The sequence below is a fragment of the Batrachochytrium dendrobatidis genome (genome assembly GCF_000203795.2).
Source record: "Batrachochytrium dendrobatidis JAM81 unplaced genomic scaffold BATDEscaffold_12, whole genome shotgun sequence".
Classification (NCBI taxonomy): domain Eukaryota; kingdom Fungi; phylum Chytridiomycota; class Chytridiomycetes; order Rhizophydiales; genus Batrachochytrium; species Batrachochytrium dendrobatidis.
This window is the reverse complement of record NW_006281110.1, coordinates 472,376-494,478: the sequence shown is the minus strand read 5'-3', so window position 1 is coordinate 494,478 and position 22,103 is coordinate 472,376. Positions and strand designations below refer to the sequence as shown.

General features: G+C 37.5%; 6 protein-coding genes across 6 annotated transcripts; 2 read left to right on the top strand and 4 right to left on the bottom strand.

Moving 5' to 3' along the window:
- Positions 1-6,023: 6,023 nt before the first annotated feature.
- BATDEDRAFT_35869 (uncharacterized protein) lies at positions 6,024-8,165 on the bottom strand (the record flags this gene model as incomplete). Its single annotated transcript, XM_006681396.1, has 9 exons — positions 6,024-6,302; positions 6,403-6,553; positions 6,629-6,772; positions 6,873-6,979; positions 7,065-7,232; positions 7,405-7,444; positions 7,516-7,750; positions 7,836-7,927; positions 8,011-8,165. The coding sequence occupies 9 exons, from the start codon at positions 8,163-8,165 to the stop codon at positions 6,087-6,089; spliced, it is 1,308 nt and encodes a 435-aa protein (XP_006681459.1). The 3' UTR covers positions 6,024-6,086.
- A 387-nt stretch (positions 8,166-8,552) lies between these two features.
- On the top strand, positions 8,553-11,009 carry BATDEDRAFT_91131 (RuvB family ATP-dependent DNA helicase pontin; the record flags this gene model as incomplete). Its single annotated transcript, XM_006681486.1, has 9 exons — positions 8,553-8,593; positions 8,787-8,886; positions 9,053-9,272; positions 9,395-9,636; positions 9,712-9,861; positions 9,975-10,130; positions 10,231-10,337; positions 10,430-10,624; positions 10,747-11,009. The coding sequence occupies 9 exons, from the start codon at positions 8,553-8,555 to the stop codon at positions 10,904-10,906; spliced, it is 1,371 nt and encodes a 456-aa protein (XP_006681549.1). The 3' UTR covers positions 10,907-11,009.
- A 285-nt stretch (positions 11,010-11,294) lies between these two features.
- On the bottom strand, positions 11,295-11,771 carry BATDEDRAFT_91130 (uncharacterized protein; the record flags this gene model as incomplete). The annotated part of the gene is made up of 2 exons (XM_006681436.1): positions 11,295-11,464; positions 11,545-11,771. The coding sequence occupies 2 exons, from the start codon at positions 11,769-11,771 to the stop codon at positions 11,335-11,337; spliced, it is 357 nt and encodes a 118-aa protein (XP_006681499.1). The 3' UTR covers positions 11,295-11,334.
- A 481-nt stretch (positions 11,772-12,252) lies between these two features.
- On the top strand, positions 12,253-14,315 carry BATDEDRAFT_27200 (uncharacterized protein; the record flags this gene model as incomplete). Its single annotated transcript, XM_006681341.1, has 9 exons — positions 12,253-12,287; positions 12,346-12,578; positions 12,647-12,834; positions 12,917-12,988; positions 13,066-13,188; positions 13,257-13,382; positions 13,488-13,739; positions 13,817-14,107; positions 14,220-14,315. The coding sequence occupies 9 exons, from the start codon at positions 12,253-12,255 to the stop codon at positions 14,313-14,315; spliced, it is 1,416 nt and encodes a 471-aa protein (XP_006681404.1).
- A 137-nt stretch (positions 14,316-14,452) lies between these two features.
- BATDEDRAFT_20569 (DExD/H-box ATP-dependent RNA helicase DHH1) lies at positions 14,453-16,976 on the bottom strand (the record flags this gene model as incomplete). The annotated part of the gene is made up of 6 exons (XM_006681291.1): positions 16,846-16,976; positions 15,762-16,063; positions 15,507-15,650; positions 15,093-15,439; positions 14,797-14,971; positions 14,453-14,703 (listed from the first exon to the last, which is right to left on the bottom strand). The coding sequence occupies exons 1-6, from the start codon at positions 16,893-16,895 to the stop codon at positions 14,453-14,455; spliced, it is 1,269 nt and encodes a 422-aa protein (XP_006681354.1). The 5' UTR covers positions 16,896-16,976.
- Positions 16,977-17,841: 865 nt separating this feature from the next.
- BATDEDRAFT_13524 (uncharacterized protein) lies at positions 17,842-21,974 on the bottom strand (the record flags this gene model as incomplete). The annotated part of the gene is made up of 18 exons (XM_006681258.1): positions 17,842-18,118; positions 18,223-18,366; positions 18,454-18,602; positions 18,710-18,874; positions 18,991-19,153; positions 19,245-19,392; positions 19,464-19,619; positions 19,697-19,907; positions 19,990-20,051; positions 20,180-20,311; positions 20,401-20,473; positions 20,558-20,715; positions 20,796-20,987; positions 21,056-21,134; positions 21,203-21,382; positions 21,469-21,594; positions 21,662-21,745; positions 21,819-21,974. The coding sequence occupies 18 exons, from the start codon at positions 21,972-21,974 to the stop codon at positions 17,842-17,844; spliced, it is 2,655 nt and encodes an 884-aa protein (XP_006681321.1).
- Positions 21,975-22,103: the final 129 nt, after the last annotated feature.

Below are 22,103 nucleotides of genomic sequence, written 5' to 3'. Positions count from 1 at the left end.
GTTGTTCATCAATGATGACTTTGTGCTCAAATTATTTTGGCTTGAAATTTTTGATTAGATATGAAACTTAACTTGTTAATTATGAACATTTATTGTGTTGTATTTGAAACCAATAAATATAGAGTCGGGTTTTAAATATTTAATCAACTTTGAAAAGTACGAGGGCCATTTTACAAAAGTTAGTCAGTATTTCATTGGAACAATTAGATTTGAACGGAATAGACAACTTTACATTGTCAAAAAGATTAAAGACGAGTTTGGATTCTTTTTCAAATGATTTCAAGTTGAATTGTGGAAATTTCTATTTATCTTAAATTATAAAACAGATGCTGATTATTCAAGCTGCTCTCTACGTTTCAGGTTTATCTGTAATACTCCAATCAATCAAGCCATACTTGGTTCTACAATGATTTCAAATACATCACCAAGAAAAACGCGCAAACAGCAGTATTATGACAAAAGTAGTTTCCCCTTATTTGATAAAGTATAGGACTGCAGAGTTGAAAGATAAAGTTGCTCACCTGAACAATCACTTGACCATCCAAATACAAATGGCTCACTGAAGCAATTCTGAAAGACTCGAATCGAGTTGGAAGAATTATGATGTGTTGTATTTACCAATACTTGATAAAAAGCAATTACAATCTAAGCTGTTAGACCTATTGTCTAAACAACTCATTCAAAAGGAAACAGTTTTAAACCGGCTCTTGAAGTAGTCGATTGAAAAATGCATTTTCACCTGAAAGTGATTCCAAATCTTTATTATCAACTACACGTTGTACGAATTCAACCTTATGTACATCAAGTAGTAAGCAGATTGTTTATTTTGACTGTGGTAGCTCTTTACAAGTCGTAAATCAGTCTATTGTCAATTTTTTGTATTTCAAATATTAGTCTGAAAGGAGCTTGATAAAATGACCACTACCGTTTGTTTCTTGCTCACTTTTTGCTGGCAACAGCATTTCATTCAAAATAACTACAAAACTAGTGATAGTTGATGTGTATTGATTAGTTTGAATCTATTACATTGCCATCTCAAGTGCGACAGTAATTCAAGCGAGTTTTTGGTTTTTTCAGTCCATTCCAATTGTTTGCATTGGGTAGTTGTATGGCTCTTGAAACCTTGTGCTTTCACTACAATCTCGCAAAAAAGTGGTTTGATAAAGCATAGATACAAGTATCAGTGTGATTGATCAGATTCCATCAGATAGTGCTTTCAATAGCATTCTGTTAGGTATTCTTTTAATTCCAATAACTTGCTTTTGAAAAGCATGCTGTCTACAAAATGGACAAGCATCTGATCGTAATTTAGCATAACAAAACAGGCAAAGTGCAGTCTACTATTGCATTGATAAAATAAAGAATACACCAATTCTAGGCACACTATGCACTTTAGACCCATCTGAATTGTGTGTTGGATGATTATTATTTCATCGATCCCACTCATTTATACATCTACCACATATTCTATTATTTGATAATTGCAGTAATTAAATAGAAACGTCACTGTTTTGGCACTCTAAAAATTAAAATACAAGAAACTTGGCAAAAAGAATTAAAATAATGTTTGAATTGCTTAACCTTGTAGGAATGGTTATTTTACACTCAACTTCAGCTCCATTTTGGGTATCTTTGAAATAATGAAAGTTAGATGGAGATTTGTTTGGTACATTTTGAGTTTCCCAATATGGAAGCAAAACTCCTTCCCAGGATAAAGACGACGTATAATCTAATGCAGGCGAACCTTTTCATCGCTATCCATCCATCTCCAGCGAGTACATTCATTACGATTCGTAGTTCAAGGCAAGATAGAATAAACACCGGATGGTCGTCGAGGAACTAATACTAGTTAATTTATAAATGTTACATTTCATGGCTTTACTTGAACGCTTGTAAAGCATAATTTCTGAATGATTTTTGAATTGGAAAGCAACCAAATCTTGTCCAATCAATTGTCTGATTTGTAAATACTTTGGCATTGGTCCATCTACGATTCTTGCTAGGTAGCTTCGACTTATAGATAGCAATTCGTCTGGTTAATACTTTGATTCTAGTATTGGCATCCATGAGAACTGACTGCATAAGGAGTAGAGATCAATAGTGTTTCTGGATTAATGGCGATAAGTGTAGACTCCAATAAAAAGCAGTGAACTGCCTGTCCTAGTAAATATATCAAGTAAACCCCTGTTGATCAATCTACGCCTTTTAAATATGTATAGTTAAGAGCAAAAACTCTTTTAATTTAGACTAAGCTGTGCAGACATTTGTAGTAAACTAGCATTACAATTGTCCTTTTAACTGGACTGTTTATCAAGTAAACATTAAATCAGCTTTTTCGACTAGACCAATACATTATTGAAAGTTTTACCTCTATTGATTGATAGATGCTGAAGACGCAGAAAATGCCAATGATTGATGTCAGATTTCTTTACATGGTAGACAAGACGGTAAATAAGGACACTCTTTAACATAGTTTTTAGCATTCAAGTAATACTTTTGTAAGCTAGACGGTGTTTCATTCTTATCAATGAAAACAAACTTCCAGAAGGAGCTCGTAGAATAAATGCCATAAACACGAGAATCTTTCATTCCAGCGTGCTTTTTGTGATGATGGATGGAAACACATTCCCCAATCATTGCAAGAGTTTCCCTGTTTGTGATTGCAGCCACGATGGCAACCAAGTGAAGAATGTCTATGAACACGATGGCAGATGGTTTAGTCGCAGTTTCCGTTCAATCTTTCTTTGTTTCATTCACCAGAGTCGTATGATATTCACAAGCAATGATAAAATCAGGCACTTGATAACTATTTCTATGAAAAATGTCAAATATCTGCTTGCTTTTGTATAAAATTCAAAGACATTAATTTTTGGAATAGCCAGGCTAAAAAGGGATATCAGTGAGTTTAAGATCTAGAAGAAGCGAGTCTCCACTACCAGTAGTGGAAAGAGAGTTGAAAACAAGCGCATAATTGCAAGAGTGCAAAGAACTTTTTGCAAACCACTTTAAAATCAACGTTCTTCAGTAGACACTTGAGTACAGTCGTTGATTCGGAACTTTACCTAAAGTTTTGTCATTTCGGGAAAAGCTTTTCTTGAATAATTTGGAAAATAGTCAAAATATGCTTCAAAATGCTAGTATTTGTTGAGGCTTGAACAATGATATCTCATCATTTATATAGGACAACGTCACTCACTTGGTGCGACGGCGGATGCTTACTGATCTTGGTGTTGGCTTTGTTTTGACGCGAGAGTTTTGGCGGTCCACCTATATAGTCTATACATTAACTTGATTGTGCAATTTTACAAACCAAAACTTGTTTTTAAAATGCTGCAACAGCAGTCTGCTTGATACTATCTGAATGGTTCCAAACATGATCAAAGTGGAGTTTTCTATATAACCAAAAATATACTTTTTCTCCTGTTTTCATCCCATTGTTGCTAGCTATAGGTTTTAAATATTCAATTTTTTGTTAAATTGTTTAAAATTATCATTTATGATTATCAAGATATTTCTTACAAAATTATTAAAAGTAGTTATTCCGTTGAATCAACATACCATTTCACAGTAGAAGCCATTTGATTGGCAAAATACAAGAAACTTTACATTGTATCTGTGCAAGGCAGGTTTGGTTTGGATGCCATTTTACTAACTCTGTAAATTTATTTTATAATGGTATAGCCAAATGTTAGTTATATCATCATTCACCCGTAGTCCAAGCATAAACTATCTCAATTGAAACTATTGTCAAAAATTCTGCTAATCAACACTTTACATGGAAAAATGAAACCCAAGAGCTCTGGTTAAACTAGCAAATACTTACATTAGAAATGAACAACCAATTGAACAAATCAATGGTAAATATTTAAACATTGCCAATTTGACACTAAACAGCAGACCCAACAACTCGATTACGTGAACAGTCGGTCTAAATACAATCAGATTAGGTATATGTTGGACAAAGAATGATTATCAAACCAAAAAGTATATGTATTGCGCTCAAGATGGGATCGTATATCCAATGATGATGTAGATGAGACTGAATTAAGGTTGATCAAAACATCAAAGATATTGAAACTCACCTTAGTTACCTGATCAATTGATACTTGGACAAAAGAAGCTAGTCAAAAGTATTAGATTACTGTTTCATGGTTCGTTAAAAGTGGTTCAATGATCTTTTTCAAGAAATCACATGCATTATCTATCGATATTGTTGACGATAGTATTTGATTGTCATTTTTAGTATTTCCAACTCAATTGATGATATTTTTTACCAGCTACTCCAATTCTTTGTCCTTGTTATCGCAATTATTGTTTCTGATAGAATGATACAACAGCTGTTACCCCAATTGTCAAAATTTACTACGAGAGTTATATTATAGCGACTAAATTCAATAAATATCAAGCTATCAAGAAAATCAGTGTATCAATGGTGTTTCTACGTATCCATTTTAAATCGCAGTTTTGTTTGTGATTCGCAAAAGTATCAATGATTGCTGATTTTGAATAAAATATACACTCGGCTGGAAAATACTTGCAAAATTCTAATGTAATCAAATATTACTGATATAGAAATGCATATTAATGTTTCATTTGTATCTGATATACTTTTTAGACTAGACTAGCTTTGGCTAGATTGCGATTCATCATTCTCAGTGCTCGAGTGTTCAACAATCTAACATTAAATCACGTGATAGTAATGAATATTCACTATTCAATGATGACCGATTTTACCAGACTTCCAAACCAAGCGTATTTCTAAAAGCTAATCAGATCCATGATTTCTGCATGAATACAAATAAACATAATATGAATTCTTTTGGTTTTGATAACCAAGATTGGACTGTGGCAAATGGCGCTCAAAAGCTTAAACATGCAACTCCTGATTCTGAATCTAAAAATATGTATGGTAGTAAGCTACTCTCTATTTCTGCAGCTACTATACAAAGAGCTTGGAAATCCTATGTTCAACGCAAAATATTTAAAGTCATGAAAAGTGATATTTATACTGCAGTATGTTTGTCTGTCAGTGTCTGTTTTGCATGAAATATGCTGTATTCTAATCTGTAAAAATTGAAATAGGAGCGCTCAATGTCTGTAGATATATTAAAAAGATTATCTCCGGCTGAAGGAAAGCTGCTAAACGACAGTGTTTTTCACCCAAGGGTTAGATTTCGGTATGTTGCCCAGGTGAATGAATCAATTTGTTTAGTTTCATACTCGATGTTTTCTTTTAATACATCGAGTTGTTTATCATATTTTCTGATATAATTAGATTTGGTGGAATCTCGTTTCCACCTAAAATCATGTACAAAATATTTACAAAGGGAATGGGAGTCCAGTATATGAGTGGATATAAATTAATATCCCCTGGTACTCAGGTAAATATTTAAAAATGAATCAAGTGTGTTTTTAGATCACTTATCAACATGCTTTGGTCGATTCAATCTACTAGGCAGCAACAGATGCGTGTGTAGTAATGGGTCAGCGCGCTTATCAAAAACGATTAATGATTGATGAACAGCTGGGCATCCACCCTATTGGACGCTATTACGAAGTCACTGATAGAATGGAGTTTGTTCAGGTTTGCTACAAACACCATTTGAAATCATTCCACCTTTGATTTGTTTATAAATGATGATTGGCTAAAAGTTGAATTGATGCTAATCTCAATATAAATCCGCAGCTTATGAACTCCTTTGATGACCACCTTCCGCATAACGGGGGTAGAAATAATGGATGGAGAGAGTTGATAGACACAAGTAAGATTTTCTAGTTATTATGGTTGAAATTGTTTGACAACAAATTGTAATTAAATATCTTGCAGATTTTGCACGACAGTCTTTGCATTATGATCGACGAATTCAAGCAAGACAAAGTATTACAGGTAAAAATGGTCTAAAATCAATATCAAGAGCAGCTATTGCAAGACCAGGTGCTGTAACGGGTAATTTAATCAACAACGTATCTGCAAGTATGGGACCTGCACAAAAGTCTATAGTAGCTGAAAAAGACAAAGATATCGAGGACGACTTTGGTGTATTATTTGAATGGGCAAATCATTTAAGTTCAGAAGACCTTCGAGATTACATGCTTGAATAATTCGCCTTCCAAAGATTGATTGTATTATCTTTGGAGCCTGTAGCAATACGATCGCCTTCGTAGCTAAACGCACTACTAAATATCTCATCGCTGTGATTTCCCAGCTTTTGTATGCATTCACCAGACGATGTATCCCAAAGTCTGGCAGTCCCGTCGCTACCAGATGTCATGAGAACAGACCCCATAGAATTAAATACAACCTAGGCGTATCGCTTTGATTAGTTACATATACTTTTCCATTGTTCAAAACTTGGCTGGAATTATCCATAAACTGTAATAAACATTAAAGATGTAACCTACTTTTGAAATTTCACCCGTGTGGCCTTTAAGTACTTTGCATTCCAAAATACAATTGCTATTGTATAGCCGTGAAGTTCCATCAGTTGATGCGGTTGCAATTTGACTCCCCGTAAGGTTGTATGCTACATCTAGAATTTCATCAGTGTGCCCACTTATAACAAAAACAATTGTTTATCAATACATGTACAGTGTTTAATTACAACATTAGCCCTAAAAAGTCAAGTACATTATCGTATGCAAGCATTTTCCAGAAGTTATATCCCAAATTCTCGCTGTGCTATCGATTGAGCCGCTTAATATGTTCGATCCAGCAAAGTTGAATTGCGCGTTGCAGATCTCTGCACGATGCCCAATAAGTGTCATTGCAGGGCTAAATTCCACAAGAGTATCAGTATACAAGACACGTAAAAGGAATCAGTAAGCCTTTTTTACAAAAACAATGAAATATATAGGTGTATTCAATAACATACGAATTGCTTCGCATATCCCATATGTTTAAAGTAGAATCAAAAGATCCTGTCAACGCCAAACTTCCTTCTTGATTAAATGAAATGCTTACTATCTCTCCTGAATGTCCCTTTTGAAGGTAATGTAATTAGAAATCATCAAGTGTGTAATAAAATGCAAGAGTTCATCAAACATATTTGTTTTGCAAACTCAACCTTGAATCGTCTGATTTCATTCCCCGATCGAACATCCCAAAGAATTCCAAGACTATCCATGCTACCAGTGGCCAGTAGCGTACTATTTGGATTAAAAGTCAAGCACACTACTTCTTCCGAATGCCCACCAAGAGTGTGCAGACATTTTCCTGAATATGAGTCCCAGATCTAATGAAGTTGATGGATGTGAAAAGTTATATCAATAAAATACTACTGCTTCAATATATACTAGAAATTACAATAGGATCTCCATTTCTGGAGAGTGATGGATATTAATAGGAGAGCTTCAATAGTTTGGTTGCAAGATTCTGAGCAATCTCAAAGGTGACTCGTTGCGCACCTTTGCCGTTTTATCAAATGAGCCAGTTGCAATTTTGTCACTGAATCGTGCAATTCGTTAGCAATACAAGGTATTCAAATGGTGGCCATGTGAATCAACAAGATCACCTACCTAAAAGGATGATTAAATGAAAGTGCGTACACCACATTCTTGTGGCCCTCTAAACTCTGCAACTCGAGGCCAGTTTCCGTGTCCCAAACTTTACACAACCTATCATAGCTTCCAGTGATAAATCGATCGCCTGATTTGGTGAATACGCAGTTTGTTAGAGGCATCAAATGCGTCCGTAAGGTTTTTACCAGTTCGTATTTAGGCAGACGAGCCACAGAATGCTTGTCACGCACTCCTGTACAAATCAGTTGCAGCAGGGTGTTGTGTATCTGTCAATAATTTGGCCGAATATCCCAATTGACAAAACTCGAGGAGCTTACTTGATAAAAGCTCATACACTTGGGCTGCTTTTGAAGACGGAATCATTTTTTCAGATGCAATAATATCCTGCGTTACTTTGTCAATGTCGCTTCTGTCAAGAAAATAGCAGTTTGGTTGACTTGTTAACTTATCTCCAATTCAACAGATTAAACTGTTACACCAATGACTGCTTACTGTGGATGAAAGTCGAGCAAATTAATAGCTCGAAGTTTAAGTACATCTGCCTGTTTATATTCAAGGAGAATACCTGGTGGATAATACCGTAAAAGTAGCCGCTTTAATTTTGTTGCTGCGGGCTCTGTTGTGAGTGCCGAGATTGTATCTGTCATATATACGAATCCCAAGTTTGGATTGATACACTTGTTATTCAGTTGAAGCGTGACTGAACAGAAATCAGCTAATAAATAATGCGTTTGTACTTTAAAGCCCAATGTCAAGTGTACGTGCACTTCCGCCATCTCTAATACCTCGCAAGAAAAGTGCACTCATCCAAATACCTGCGATTATATTTGGTGATTTTTGATTTGACTGGGTTTTGACTGAAAATACGAGACTCACTATATGAGCAGACTGTTCTAATACAAACGTGTCCTTGGGCTCTTGCACAAACCAGTCGCAGTCTTCATCAATGTCGAGTCCAATCTATCCACGTGATTGCTTGAGATGACATTCAAGTCCCGACTGAATATTGAATTCGAACCAAGAAAATTATAATCATGAAAATTCAAGAAGTGGTGAGCACTACCAAAGAACAGCGGTATGTAGCTGGCCAAGTTGTATGTCAACTCTCAAAATAGATTGCCGTATCCGCTGCTTTATCATGTGTATTCTATTCAGACTGTCGAGTCTGCTATATTATCGTAGCTTTTATGAAAAATATGGGCTATTATTAACAAACCTCCGCGCTTTTCATGATTCTAAACTTGATCTCATTGAATACACTCGTATAGTGTTGCTACCCATTCCCATATCAAGGGTCTTGGTCTGGTCGATGATGGTACAGCGCTTCATATTCATGGTGGATTTGTAGGTCAAGAAAATGCCAGAGAGGTGAGTGAATGGATGATTGTTTCGTACTACAGATAATGTGCCTGGCTTGAGTTGGTGCTTTATTGCAACTCTGGCCCAGCTCATTTAGCTTTTATTGTTCAAGGCATACACTTGATTTCTGATTCATATTGGCTGACTTGATACTTTGCCACTAATTTGACTTTAGGCGGCAGGTGTGATTGTGGATCTCATCCGAACAAAAAAGATGGCTGGTCGTGCAGTGCTTTTTGCCGGAGCTCCTGGTACCGGAAAGACAGCTCTCGCCCTTGCACTTTCTCATGAGCTAGGTGCCAAAGTTCCGTTTTGTCCCATGGTAGGAAGTGAGGTATATTCGAGCGAGATTAAAAAAACGGAGGTGCTAATGGAGAATTTCCGTAGAGCCATAGGTATGATGGACTAGAAATTATGTTTTATTATCTCGAGATAATTCTCGAGAATTATACTGCAATTTTATCATTCAGCTATGCTTACTTTGCCTGTTTTCTGTATTGGCTACGCTGATTCTCAGGTCTTCGGATCAAAGAAGTTAAAGAGGTTTATGAGGGCGAGGTAACCGAGCTTACTCCTGTCGAGACTGAAAATCCATTGGGTGGTTATGGAAAAACAGTAGCACATGTCGTCATTGGGTTGAAGACAGTCAAAGGCTCAAAACAGCTCAAGCTAGATCCAGTGATTTATGAGAGTATACAAAAGGAAAAGGTTGCGGTCGGAGACATCATTTTTATTGAAGCTAGCAATGGCGCTGTCAAGGTAGAACAAAATTGGTTTTTGGATCCAATCTTTTGTACATTTATTTTGACCATTGTGCTCAAATCTTGTGTTTAGCGTGTTGGCCGATCCGATGCATTTGCTACTGAATTTGACTTGGAAGCTGAAGCTTATGCCCCACTTCCAAAGGGTGACGTGCACAAGAAGAAGGAAATTATTCAGGATGTCACACTACATGATTTGGATGTAGCTAATGCCCGTCCACAGGTATATAAATCACCAGTATCTATACTTTTTTTCACAAGTATTTTAGTCGCTCCCAACATGTAAAATGCACAAACTAACAGGATTTCGTTGGTTGCTTTTGATCAATGTATTAGGGCGGACAAGACATTATGTCTGTGATGGGCCAGCTTTTGAAGCCCAAAAAAACTGAAATTACTGACAAACTTAGGAAAGAAATTAACAAAGTTGTCAATAAATACATTGAACAAGGCGTGGCAGAGCTGGTCCCTGGTGTACTTTTTATTGACGAGGTGAGTCAATTCACATCTTTTTTGCATAATGTTATGCATTTTACAACTATAGATGACAGTGTTTTCCTTTCTTGCATTGCTAACGGTGTATGATATCTAGGTCCATATGCTGGACATTGAGTGCTTTACGTATCTTAACCGTGCTCTTGAGTCCTCACTCTCTCCAATTGTGATTTTTGCTACTAACCGTGGTATCTGCACTATTCGGTACGTTTGTTTTGGTAAACAAAAGTTTGTAAAGGCTTGAAAGTATCTTGATTACATGCTGATATTTGCTTAATTGTTTTTCGGAAATACAGTGGATCAGACGGAATCGTTGCACCCCATGGCATTCCTGTCGATCTTCTCGACCGTCTACTGATTATTCGTACTTTGCCATACACACTTGAGGAGATAGCAGTGATTGTTAGTATTCGTGCAAAAACAGAGGGCATTGCTCTTTTGGATGAATCTGTTCAAGATCTTGCCAAAATAGGAGCAAAGTCATCGTTGAGGTAGGCTATAAGCGTTGAAATTAACCGACCATTTTACCACTTTCATATCGACATCTTTTTGATCAGTCAACTAATTATCTACTGATTTTTGTATTGGGCTTTACTTGATGCAATAAACATAGATATGCCATTCAACTATTGACGCCAGCCAGTATTCTTTCAAAGATTAACGGAAGGGAGCAAATCAATTCTAGTGATATTGACGAAGCCAACGCACTATTCTATGATGCCAAGACTTCTGCGCACATGCTTCAGGAGTCAAAGGACAAGTATATTGTTTGAAATGAGATTTGAATTTTGTGAAGCTTTTTTACAGCTGTATTCACGTAAAATGGAACACTTATATTTATCTTGCAACGATGATTTCTTCAAAATAAATAATGGTTGAATATTTGTTGCGTTTTTCTATTAGAGATTGGCTTGAGTAGATATTTTCAATTCCTCAATAGTACGTCCATCATGATACTCGTAACCACTAGTTTTGAAATGATCTCTTTTCTCTTGGTAGTCATGCGTTGTACAATTTCCAGGAGACCAGTCAATTAAAAAGTTTAGAGGGAATTGCTGTTCAATGAATTGAGGCTCATCATTTCATGAGATTGGCAGTTTATTATGTATTTTGGCACCTGTTTAGTACTTTACGTGGATATGGCTGTAAAAAATAAAATGGACAGTGACTGGCATAATCGATATATCTTATCATTTGCCTGCTATTTACGCTGAAGGGTCAATGCTCCATCTAGCACATATACGTATTTAGAGCTATCGTTGGGAGTATAGCAAACAGTCAGTCCACAGCCAGGACAATTTTGGCGTTGTTGTCGTTCAAAAGCAGTAGACCTAACGTTGGATAGACAATGATGATGCAGCAAGTCAGTTCCAGTATGAATGTAGTCTAGTTACAACGCACTTGGACATACCTCTGAATCAATATGGTGTTTCCTGGAACAGTGTGGAACCGCACAACCCGCTGATCCTCATCCAGAATATAGGCTTTATCTGTTTTCCTCTGTGGAACCTTTTCAATGAGAGTATCTAATATAAGAACGTACTCACCACAGAATGAGCAGTAATATACATTGAGACCGTCCTTGTCATTGTCAGGGTCATACTCGCTAACTACTCCACGACTAACGACTTTGGGCATAAGAAAAAACTATATTCAAGATAGTACTGTCAAGCTTTCTCAAAGCACTGCTGGCAGAGCTCTTGTATTGCACAAAAGAATAATCGGATCAATATCAATAGTATGAATATTTGAGGCCAAATTTTGAACAAGAAATTGTTCGCTTGAAATCTGCCAACCAATATTGCAGACTGATAATTAGTCCATTGGATTGCTCCTTCAGGATATATAGTGTCGATTATATTTCCTATGGACGGTTTTCAGTATAAATTTGTACAGTCTCCATCTGCATCGCTGCTCTGTCCAATGTATGTTTGAACTCGTATAAAGTGTGCACTGCCAATTAGTTCTAATTCATACAACTTGTCTTTGTGTTCTATCACTGGTCATGCTTGATCGTTTACAGCTGCCAAGATGTTTATTTGGATCCTGTGATTACCAATGGATGCCACCATTCTTTTTGCTTGAACTGTATCAATCAAAGTCTTGAGCTGGAGCAGCAATGCCCTCTCTGTCGCGGGCGTTTATCACAGCGAGGTTACCTACTTTTTGATTCATAACTAGTTGACCAAATTCGTTCCATTGATTTGCCAAGCTGGCAATGTGTTACAGTCAATCCAACTGACAATGCTTTAAAAATCATTTTGGCAGATCTTCATCCAAATCTTGCCCTTTCAGGTCTTGTTGGAGAGCTCTTGGTTTTTTGTGCATATTTCGACGATGGATGCATGGAACATCTGCGTATGGACTCTTATGCATCTCATTTAAAGCATTGCAACTATTCACCACAAAAATGCTCTAGTTACATACACGGATGCGAGTTTAAAGGTGTGTTACAATATATGGAGGGATGATTTGATTGGCAGTTGTTAAACCATTTCAATGCTATCTGGTAGGATCTGCAACAAGTGTTGATCTTCATCAGCAATCATGCCCTTACCAAAGATTGAACCCATTTATTCTTGCCGTCGAGAAACGTATATCGGATTTGGAATCTCTAGTGCATGCACAGTCTGCTCAAATCAATAGTCTTCTTTTAGCAAATCCATTAGCTCAAAGTGTCAAGACAAATTCTGTTACGATTGTAAGTGCTTTCTAGACATACTCTAGATTTGAGAGCTTGTTTTATGAATCGACACCTGCTTGATTGCTAACGATTTTAATAGAAGCCCAGTGAGAATACAAGAGTTCATCTTGACTATTTATCTGATAGGACACATGAAATGCCTGATATCATTGTACGTGATGATTTTATACTTGTTTATATCTGGTAATTCAAACCTAGTCTTTATTCCGATTTAACTGTTTTTATTAGGATCCATGGCCAAATGGCGATATTTTGTGTAAGAATACAATTTCTAGCGGTAGATCAGGCGTGACTTCTGTTGCATATGCTGGAGATAAACTGTATGTCGGGGCGTATGATGGGAAGATTAGGGTAGGCAGACTAATTGATATTTTCAGCTGTTGGATTTTCAGGTAATTTAGACTAATTATTTATTGTAGTCATATATAATGAAATCAGGAGAGCTTCTAGATTCGGTGGATGGACATAGTCTTTCAGTTTGGTCTTTGGCAGTGGATCCTTCAAGAAAACAAATATACAGTTCTGGTACTGATGGATTTATAAAGGTATTTGAGACTAGAATAATGTGATGACGAGTCGAATCTATTGGTAGAGTTCTACCACTTTTTTGACTCATCCCTACAACAAAATGGGCTGAAAATATATTATAGGCGTGGAATATTCAGGATAATGGCAAGCTAGTTTTGGCCGGTTTGATTCAGGCTGACCATGGAAAAGTATATTCCTTGGTTATGTACGGAGAGTTTTTGGTGTCTGCATCCTCGGACAAGACTATTCGACTATGGAATCGCCACACTCTAGAGTGCACAGGAACTCTTGTTGGCCATGAAGCAGGCGTGAATGCAATATGCTTGCTGCCTCATGACCAACTTGCTAGTGTTTCAAGCGATAAATCCATCAAGGTATCTTGACTGACAAAACAATATCCTCAAGTCAAAATTACCTTTGTAAAATATATGGTTTTATTTATTTGCTTTAGATCTGGGATTTGAACACTTGCCAAACCACAGGACATATTTCTCATCTACCAAGTGATGCATTGGACGTTACATTTGGTTCTGGTATGCTGTTTGCATCTACACTTGATGCAAATATCACTGCCTATGATTTGAATAGCTATTTGCGCGCAGGACAAATGACGGGTCATCGTTGGGAGGTGTGGCAGTTGAAATATACTTCAAACGTACTATTTAGCGGCAGTCACGATCACACCATCAAGCGTTGGGATATCCGATCATTTCGATCTACGGCGGATTTAACTGGCCACAAGGTATCATGTTGCATTTGCTTCCTATGAGATCTTGGGTTCTATCATATGCATTTTTATTTGTTCAATAACGCATTGGCAAAACTGATTTTTTGCATTGAAACTTTGTTTTCAGGGTTACATTCACTCTCTTGCTACTGGGGCAGGCTGTCTTATTTCTGGGTGTGGAGACAAGACAGTTAAAGTATGGGGAGCGTCCACAACGGAATAGGCACAATAAAAATAAGTCGACAGCCACATATTTATTGTATCTGATGGTCAGCCCGTCGCAATGACGCAGGCTTCATCGCAGCACGACACAAATATGAAAGTAGTCAAAGTTTAGCTAGAACGTTGCAGTATTAGAAACTACGCATCTGGTGCCACATACAGAGACTTGTCAATAACAGGTGGAATAGGTGTAATTTCGGTACCCAGCTCTTGCTCAATTTTGTACAAACTAAACCTGTCATCATAAGTAATCAAATTGATGGCAAGTCCGAGGTGACCAAACCGGCCAGAGCGGCCAATACGATGCAGATATGTTTCTGCATTCTTTGGAAAATCAAAGTTAATGACGACATTAACGGCCTGAATATCAATACCACGTGTCAACAGATCTATATACCACATGGTTAGAACGTGTACCGTGAGCTCCAAAAATGTTCATTATACTAAATACTGAGAAAGTACAAGGGAAAACTTGCCTGAACACACAAGATGGCGAGTCTTGCCGCTCCTAAAGTCGTGGAAAACACGGTTTCGATGACTCTGCATCATACGAGCATGAATATAAAAACAAGAGTATCCGAGCTCTGTGATTTTTCGTGCCAACAACTCTACCCGGCTGGTAGAATTACAAAAAATGATCGATTGATTAATTTGCAACTGCATCCAACCATCATGGTAAAAGATTGTGTCATGGTCACATGGGTATAGGTCAGTGATGCATTTTGAAACAAAGGCAAGCATCATAAAATACGCATAAGCAACAGTGTTTATATTGTACCTTGGAAAATAGGGTGTTGAGACAATGAACCTTTTGCCTTTCCTCCACATACGCATAGTATTGAGTAACACCATGAAGCGTCAACTCATCCATAAGATTGATTTCGTAAGGCTTTTGAAGAAACTTGTCCTTGAAGGTTTTCACCATCATAGGAAATGTGGCTGAGAATAAAAAGATTTGGCGCGACTTGTGACAGAAAGCAATAAGCTGCTCGATAATCGGAGCAAATTCAGGAGAAAGAAGTTTGTCTGCCTCGTCCATGACAAAGGTTTGGCATTGGGAAAGATTGGCAATACCTCGGCCTGCAAGATCCAGAACTCGGCCCGGTGTAGCTACAAGAATATGTACTATGATTGCCAAGGATTAATCAAGTGTAAATCTAGAGATGTCGCAAGAAATACAACAATAGCCTACCGGTTTGTCCTAGTCGCAAAATATCGTCTTTTAAAGTGGTACCGCCCGTTGAAACCATGACCTGAACATTCATATGCTTTCCTAAAAGTTTGCAGACCTGCGAGGTTTGCAATGCCAGCTCTCTTGTAGGAACCAAAAGTAGAGCTTAGCATGTAGAAAGTATAGATGGTTACACGTTTAGCCAACAATAAATTTAATATTCAATAGTTGTTTTTGAGCAAAAGTTGAAGCCCAAGTCAAACCAACAATGACTACCTTGAATATGGCTTTTTTGGATATTGATTTTTTCCAGCACAGGAATGACAAAAGCAGCAGTTTTTCCAGTTCCGTTTTTAGCACGAGCAAGAATATCTCGACCAGCGAGTGCAATTGGAATGGATTCTTCTTGAATCGGAGATGGTCGTTCAAACCCGGCTTCGAAAATTCCCATCAAGAGTTCACGCTTCAAAAAGTAGTCTTCAAATTCATTTCCTTTAGTTGCAGTGACATCTTGGGTTTGAGGACGAGTGTCTTTTTCAGGAAGTGCCAGTTGACGCTTCCATTCATCAGCATGGCCCCTGTAAAAGAAAATAATGATATGGATCAAACAAGGGATGAGATTAATAAGTGACATTGTGTCGCGGCAGATTGCCAAAAAGCAGTGAATTTTCAGTGTTTTAGAACCATAAGAGGTATCATCCAGAGCAAACAGTTATTTGATTTAACGATCACAGAACCAGCAGATAGGATCTGAGGCCTTTGACCCAAAAATCACCAAGCTTGGGGTAAAGTGCGAGCCATGAATACGCCAGCATTATACCCTCACCAGACTTGAAAAACTGCACATACAACAGGAGAAACTGAATGGATGATGCAAATAGTCAAAGATCCAAGGTTTGTTCAGTGAGATAAAGCCAAGGCAATGAATAGACGGTAGCCTTGGCTTTGGATTGCAAAGCCCTTTTCTCTTGTCATGCTCATTTGACTGAGGATTGGGGTTCATGATGCCTGTTGTACAGTTGGATAGAGTTGGCATGCAAGGGGTGTTGTAGGAAAGGAATTGGACAAGAGCTTCTTCAAGTGAATTCTGGAATATCAGGATAAGAGTAGTGATGACTACAAGGGATAGAGTGCTATAGACTTCAGATCTGTGGCAGGAGAGCAGGAAGCTGATAGAGTATATCAAGATTGGATAAGACCAATGACAGTAATGATCGGAGCAGATACGCTCGATGGCGGATAAGTCGCAGAGGGTTTGTCAGTCCAGAATGCATTCATCTTCAAGGTCAGATAGCCTGCTTTGGCCTATAAATCCAATCACAAGCACAAGGAAGACTAGACAGACAAGTGTCGTTTGTACCTGTTGGGACCATTCTGTAGGTGGTGAGCAGAGTGGCCGTTGTTTGCCATTTACAGAAAGAAGTCAAGTAGAAGAATAAAGCAAGGTCTACAGAGTACAATAAAAGATAGCTCGAGGCTAGTGTATAAACGTAAAGAACACTTGTGTCGAGTAGCAAAGTTGATCAAAGCGAGTTCAAGATCAAACTGTTCATTTCTATTGACAGCAATTGCAATCTTGGTGTTCAATCTGTTCTTGCATTTCTTCTTGCAATCACACTTGATGGATTTGAGTCTGTCTTTAATCTTTATGCCAACTCTTGTCGTTTCTATTCTATTCATTCGGCGCGTCCAATACAGATCTATGAAATCATCGAGTATTATCAATAAAGAATCCAGTCCATGTATTCTCCAACAATCATCAAAGTTCATTCCTATATTCTAGCATTCAATCTGTGTCATTGCTTAACATTCAGATCGCCATTGCGTTGCTTTTTAGAAAATAAAATCAAGATCAACAGAGTACAGGCATGCATATAGCATACATCAGATAGTCATGGCTGTATAGTTGTAGCTTGAATTACTGTCAATCCAGATTGCTCACAGTCCAACACGCTTCAGTTTTCTAAGTGGTGTTCCAGGCTCTCGTCTAGGTGTACGACTGCCTGGTGTCACAATCTGCGTGCGAGGTGTAGATTCCTCTGCAACCAACCGGCTCTCCTCTTGCTGACGTCTGACTATCGATATTCGCAGATTCTCCTCCATTTCCATAGTGTCTATTCGGTCTTGCTTTCTCTTATCCTAAAGATTATGTTGGATAAATATAAACTCGGATCTGACTCCATCAATAAATCACACCTGGCATTTGTACAACTTTTTCATCTTCACTTGGATCTATACACCAAGTAGACATCTGCAGTTGTATTGCCCAAAATACAGTAAAGATTTATAGCATACCTTTTGGCTATAGTTACAGTCTTTGATGCTAAAAAACATTGGACCAAGCTCTGCAAGCCACCTAAACAACGTTATCAAGCCAATCAATATCACTACAATCTGTTTTATATACTCGTACAAATAATACTTGCGTTCCATCAACAGCAGTCACTGTCTGCATGTATTCCTTTGAAGTCATAACTAGTTCGTGATAAATAATGTAGTCTGGAGTATATCCTCGTCCATATAATGCGCTAGTAGGATGCAAGTGACAAGGCATGCCAGATCTCATATTCACGTATTCGCCAATTCCTTTTAGGCGCGCAGACTGATGAAAATATGCTGCACATATACATTTTCTGTGATTTTCAAGTAATGTCAATTTGAAAAAATAAAAACATACATATTAGTCTATAAGGCACAACTCCAAATCATTGTAACCTAAACAACTCGATTTGATTACCTAACCGTGTCCCAGTCGCTTCCACAAGATTCAATGCGTATTTTCTGTTGTTTAGTAATATCTTCGAGCTGCTTTCGAACTTCCCTCCCCTTACGCATTCCTTTGGCGTGCAAAAAATGATCGGCACACCAAATCTCGCTATAGCTAAATTTTCAAATCATCAAGGAGCAAGCGTCAATATTTATAAATGTCACTCTGTATTCGAATGAGTCAACTTGAATCACAACATACTTGTTTGCCTTCCATTGGTTATATATATGCAGCAAGGTAAGATGATCAGATTCACCAACAAAAAACTTTTCTCGCATAGCGTCACTTTCCTCGGCGCGCTCCTTTGGACGATAAAAAATTGATGGAACAGACAGCATCGATACAATTGTCTAATGGAAAGTTTCAACAAAGCGTTGGTATGTAATTCAACTCAATATCAACACTAGGTCATTATACCAGCTACAAAAATGCAAAACACAAGTCATGCTACTCATACCAATATTTCCGACGTGCATCCAATACTCTCCGACATAATTATCATTTTGGCCAATGACGGGTCAACTGGAAATTCGGCCATCTTTTTACCAGTTTTTGTGAGCTCCCCAGTATTATCTAAAGCGCCAAGTACCCAGAGTTGGTACATTGAGTTCAGAATAGTTTCCTATACAATTTCCAGTTTGATTAAATACCAAAAATAGTCTTTGGCTGTCATAGTATAATGCATGTTTTATCATATTCGCATGCATACAAATATCTATACAATTAAACACAACATACCTGAGGAGGAAGATCGATAAAGTCGAATTTGAGCAAATCTTTCACCCCTAGCGTCTTTAGCAGTAGCACTACGTTGGCAAGGTTGGTGCGCTGAATTTCTGGTATATTATTTGGAAACATTTCGTGAATGTACGACGAATCCGTATAAAGACGAAAGCAAAATCTATAGCATACGACGTTCAGATATCTCATGTAAGTTTCAAATCAATATGGCCTATATTACTCATTGATGGCATCACCAATAATCAACTAACCCCGGACCCGTACGCCCTGCACGTCCTGCACGCTGATTGGCATTGGCCTGGCTAACAGGTGTAATTTGTAAAGAATCCATACCAATTTTGGGATTGTAAACCTTAAGCTTTGAAAACCCAGAATCCACTACATACATGATTCCATCCACTAAATTCAAGTATCAGAAAGTTAATAAATGAACAGCACAGCTAACCAAACAAAATAACACTCATTCAAACCTGTTAGCGACGTCTCTGCAATGTTGGTGGCAACAATAACTTTTCGTGAGTTGTTGGATGTTTTTTCAAAAATTTTAGCTTGTAAATCTGCAGGAAGTTGCGAGTAGATTGGCAAAATTGAAAGTGGAAGAGCATCATCAAGCTGTCCCAAGCGTTCTACAGTTAAATAATCCAAAGCGTAAGTCAAAGAATGGCAATAAAAAACAGACATGATCAATCCCTTCAGTAGACACCTTCTATAACAGCACATGTTACTTCAATATCTTCTTGGCCTGTCATAAACACAAGAATATCTCCAGGAGGATGAGATAAATGGATTGAAAGAACTTGCTTGACTGCAGCATCAACGTAATCTTCACACGGGTTTTTACTAAACATAATGTCTACAGGAAATGTTCGACCGGGAATTGTACATATTGGAGCACCGCCAAAAAATTGAGAAAACTAAAGGTTGATACAAATTCAACAATCTCAATAAATGCATACTTAATCAAATCAAGCAATGTTTTACTTTTATATTCTATACCTTTTCAGCATTCATGGTGGCAGATGTTACAATAAGTTTTAGATCTCGACGACGTGTCATTACTATTCAAATAACAAAATAATTATGCTTTGGTTAGCACGAGCTCTGAAATTCAAGAGGAATGACTTTCAATTAAATAGAATATAAAATAGGTAAAGTGCGTATACCGGTCTCGTTCAGAGGCACACACCTGTTTTTAAAAGCCCCATAAGCACATCAGTATTTAGAGCCCGTTCATGCGCCTCGTCCATAATAATGCAACTATATTGATCAATATCAGGCGATCTAAGTGATTCTCTTAGCAAAACACCATCAGTCATATCTAAGTAATATGTATGACACATTATAAACGATTAGCAGGTGATTCTATTGTAAAAGCAAACACTAATCAATAAAACGAATTGCTGGTACATTTTATAACGGTCGACGGGGTGGTACAATCTTCAAAACGAATTGCATATCCAACAAGTCCACCAAGTTCAGTCTAGAATTCAATGGTTTAAAGTGTAATAGAACTGTCAGCATCATTGTAAACAGAACCCCCATCATTAAACATAGTGCTGTGTACCTGCATCTCCTCGCTGACACGTTTCGCGACCGACATTGCAGCCACACGTCGAGGTTGAGTGCATCCCACTATACCATGCTTTGTAAACCCATCTTCGTACAAAAATTGTGCTAACTGGGTAGTTTTTCCAGATCCAGTCTCGCCAACAATGATAATAACTGATTTGAAAAATTAAAAATGAACAAGTTGCAGCCCTAAACTAAGAATGCTGGATACAGCCACCAACAACTATACCTACTTGGATTGTCACGAATCACTTGCATCAACAATTCACGGACAGAAAATGCAGGCAAATACTCGCGCTGTTCTCTGAGAGATTTAGAACGAGAAAATGCACTGGCTGAGTCGGTTTTTTTCTTCATATGATCTGAAAATTTTGCCTCGCCCTTGTAATCTTGATCAGGCGTAGGAGTAGCAGAGGCCTTTGAATCTATCTCAGTAATACGTTAAAAAATAGTACAGCCTGATATAGTTTCATAAAACAAGTAGATCACATACCTGATGAAGAGTCTTGCTGCTTAACCCCCAAAATATTCCCAAGAGAGGTCCCAGCAAGTTGAAATGTCTTTCCAGCAGCCTTTAATAAATCAACAATCAGAAAAATCATAGTTGTATAGCGTGCAACAAATCAAAAATTTAACCTACTTTAGCTCGTTCTTGTTGTTCTCGTTTTTCTCGCACAAGCCTGCTTCCTTTGCGAGAAATGACAGCTAGATTTGCAGTAGGATCTCGAAGTACTTGTACAGGTTCAAGCTGCTTTGTAAAAACAGTCTTGCCATCCAAAAATAAAGGTTTTAAATTCCTGACTAAAATATGTACACGTGCCTAAAATTGAACAGTTGGAGTCGATCAGTTATTGATCTTGATAAAAATCGTGTCAATCAGCAACTATATAAAACAACTTTATATACCTCATCGTCATCGTGTTCATCAGCATTGCTATTGGAGCGTTGAGCAACACCACTTGTAAGCATTCGGTTTGTTTCCCATAAATCATTGTCCCGATTATATTGTGCCTGGCGAGCAGACACCCGTTTCTAACAATGTATATAATAATCATTTAGTGTTTTATAGTTGAAGATTGACAATCTACTTATTTCTCACCATCTGTTGTTTTGCAAATTCTTCCTCTTTCTTCCTGTAATATCCATCATAGTCTGCAAATGGATTGTGCGACTCGTCCATGGTCTAAATAAAATGGGTTAGTTTGGTATCCCATATGTATATCATTGACAGGCCACAATTCAAAACACGACCATACCCCAGAATCTTCCATAGTGTACCAATCTCTGTCAACATTAACATCATCTTCTCCATATAGTCCTTCTAAATCTGCACTTGCTAAAGGTGTCGGAGGTTCTCCATAATGATCTAAAGCACCATTTATACAATATTTTAGTACCAAATTCAAAAACATAAGCATGGTAAAATATCGTATTGTTGTTATGGCTATATAATACTACATCACACGACCAGTTTAAAAAACCAGTATTTTAATATTAAACCTATGTTTAACTTACTTGTGCTTATCATTCGGCTACTGTTT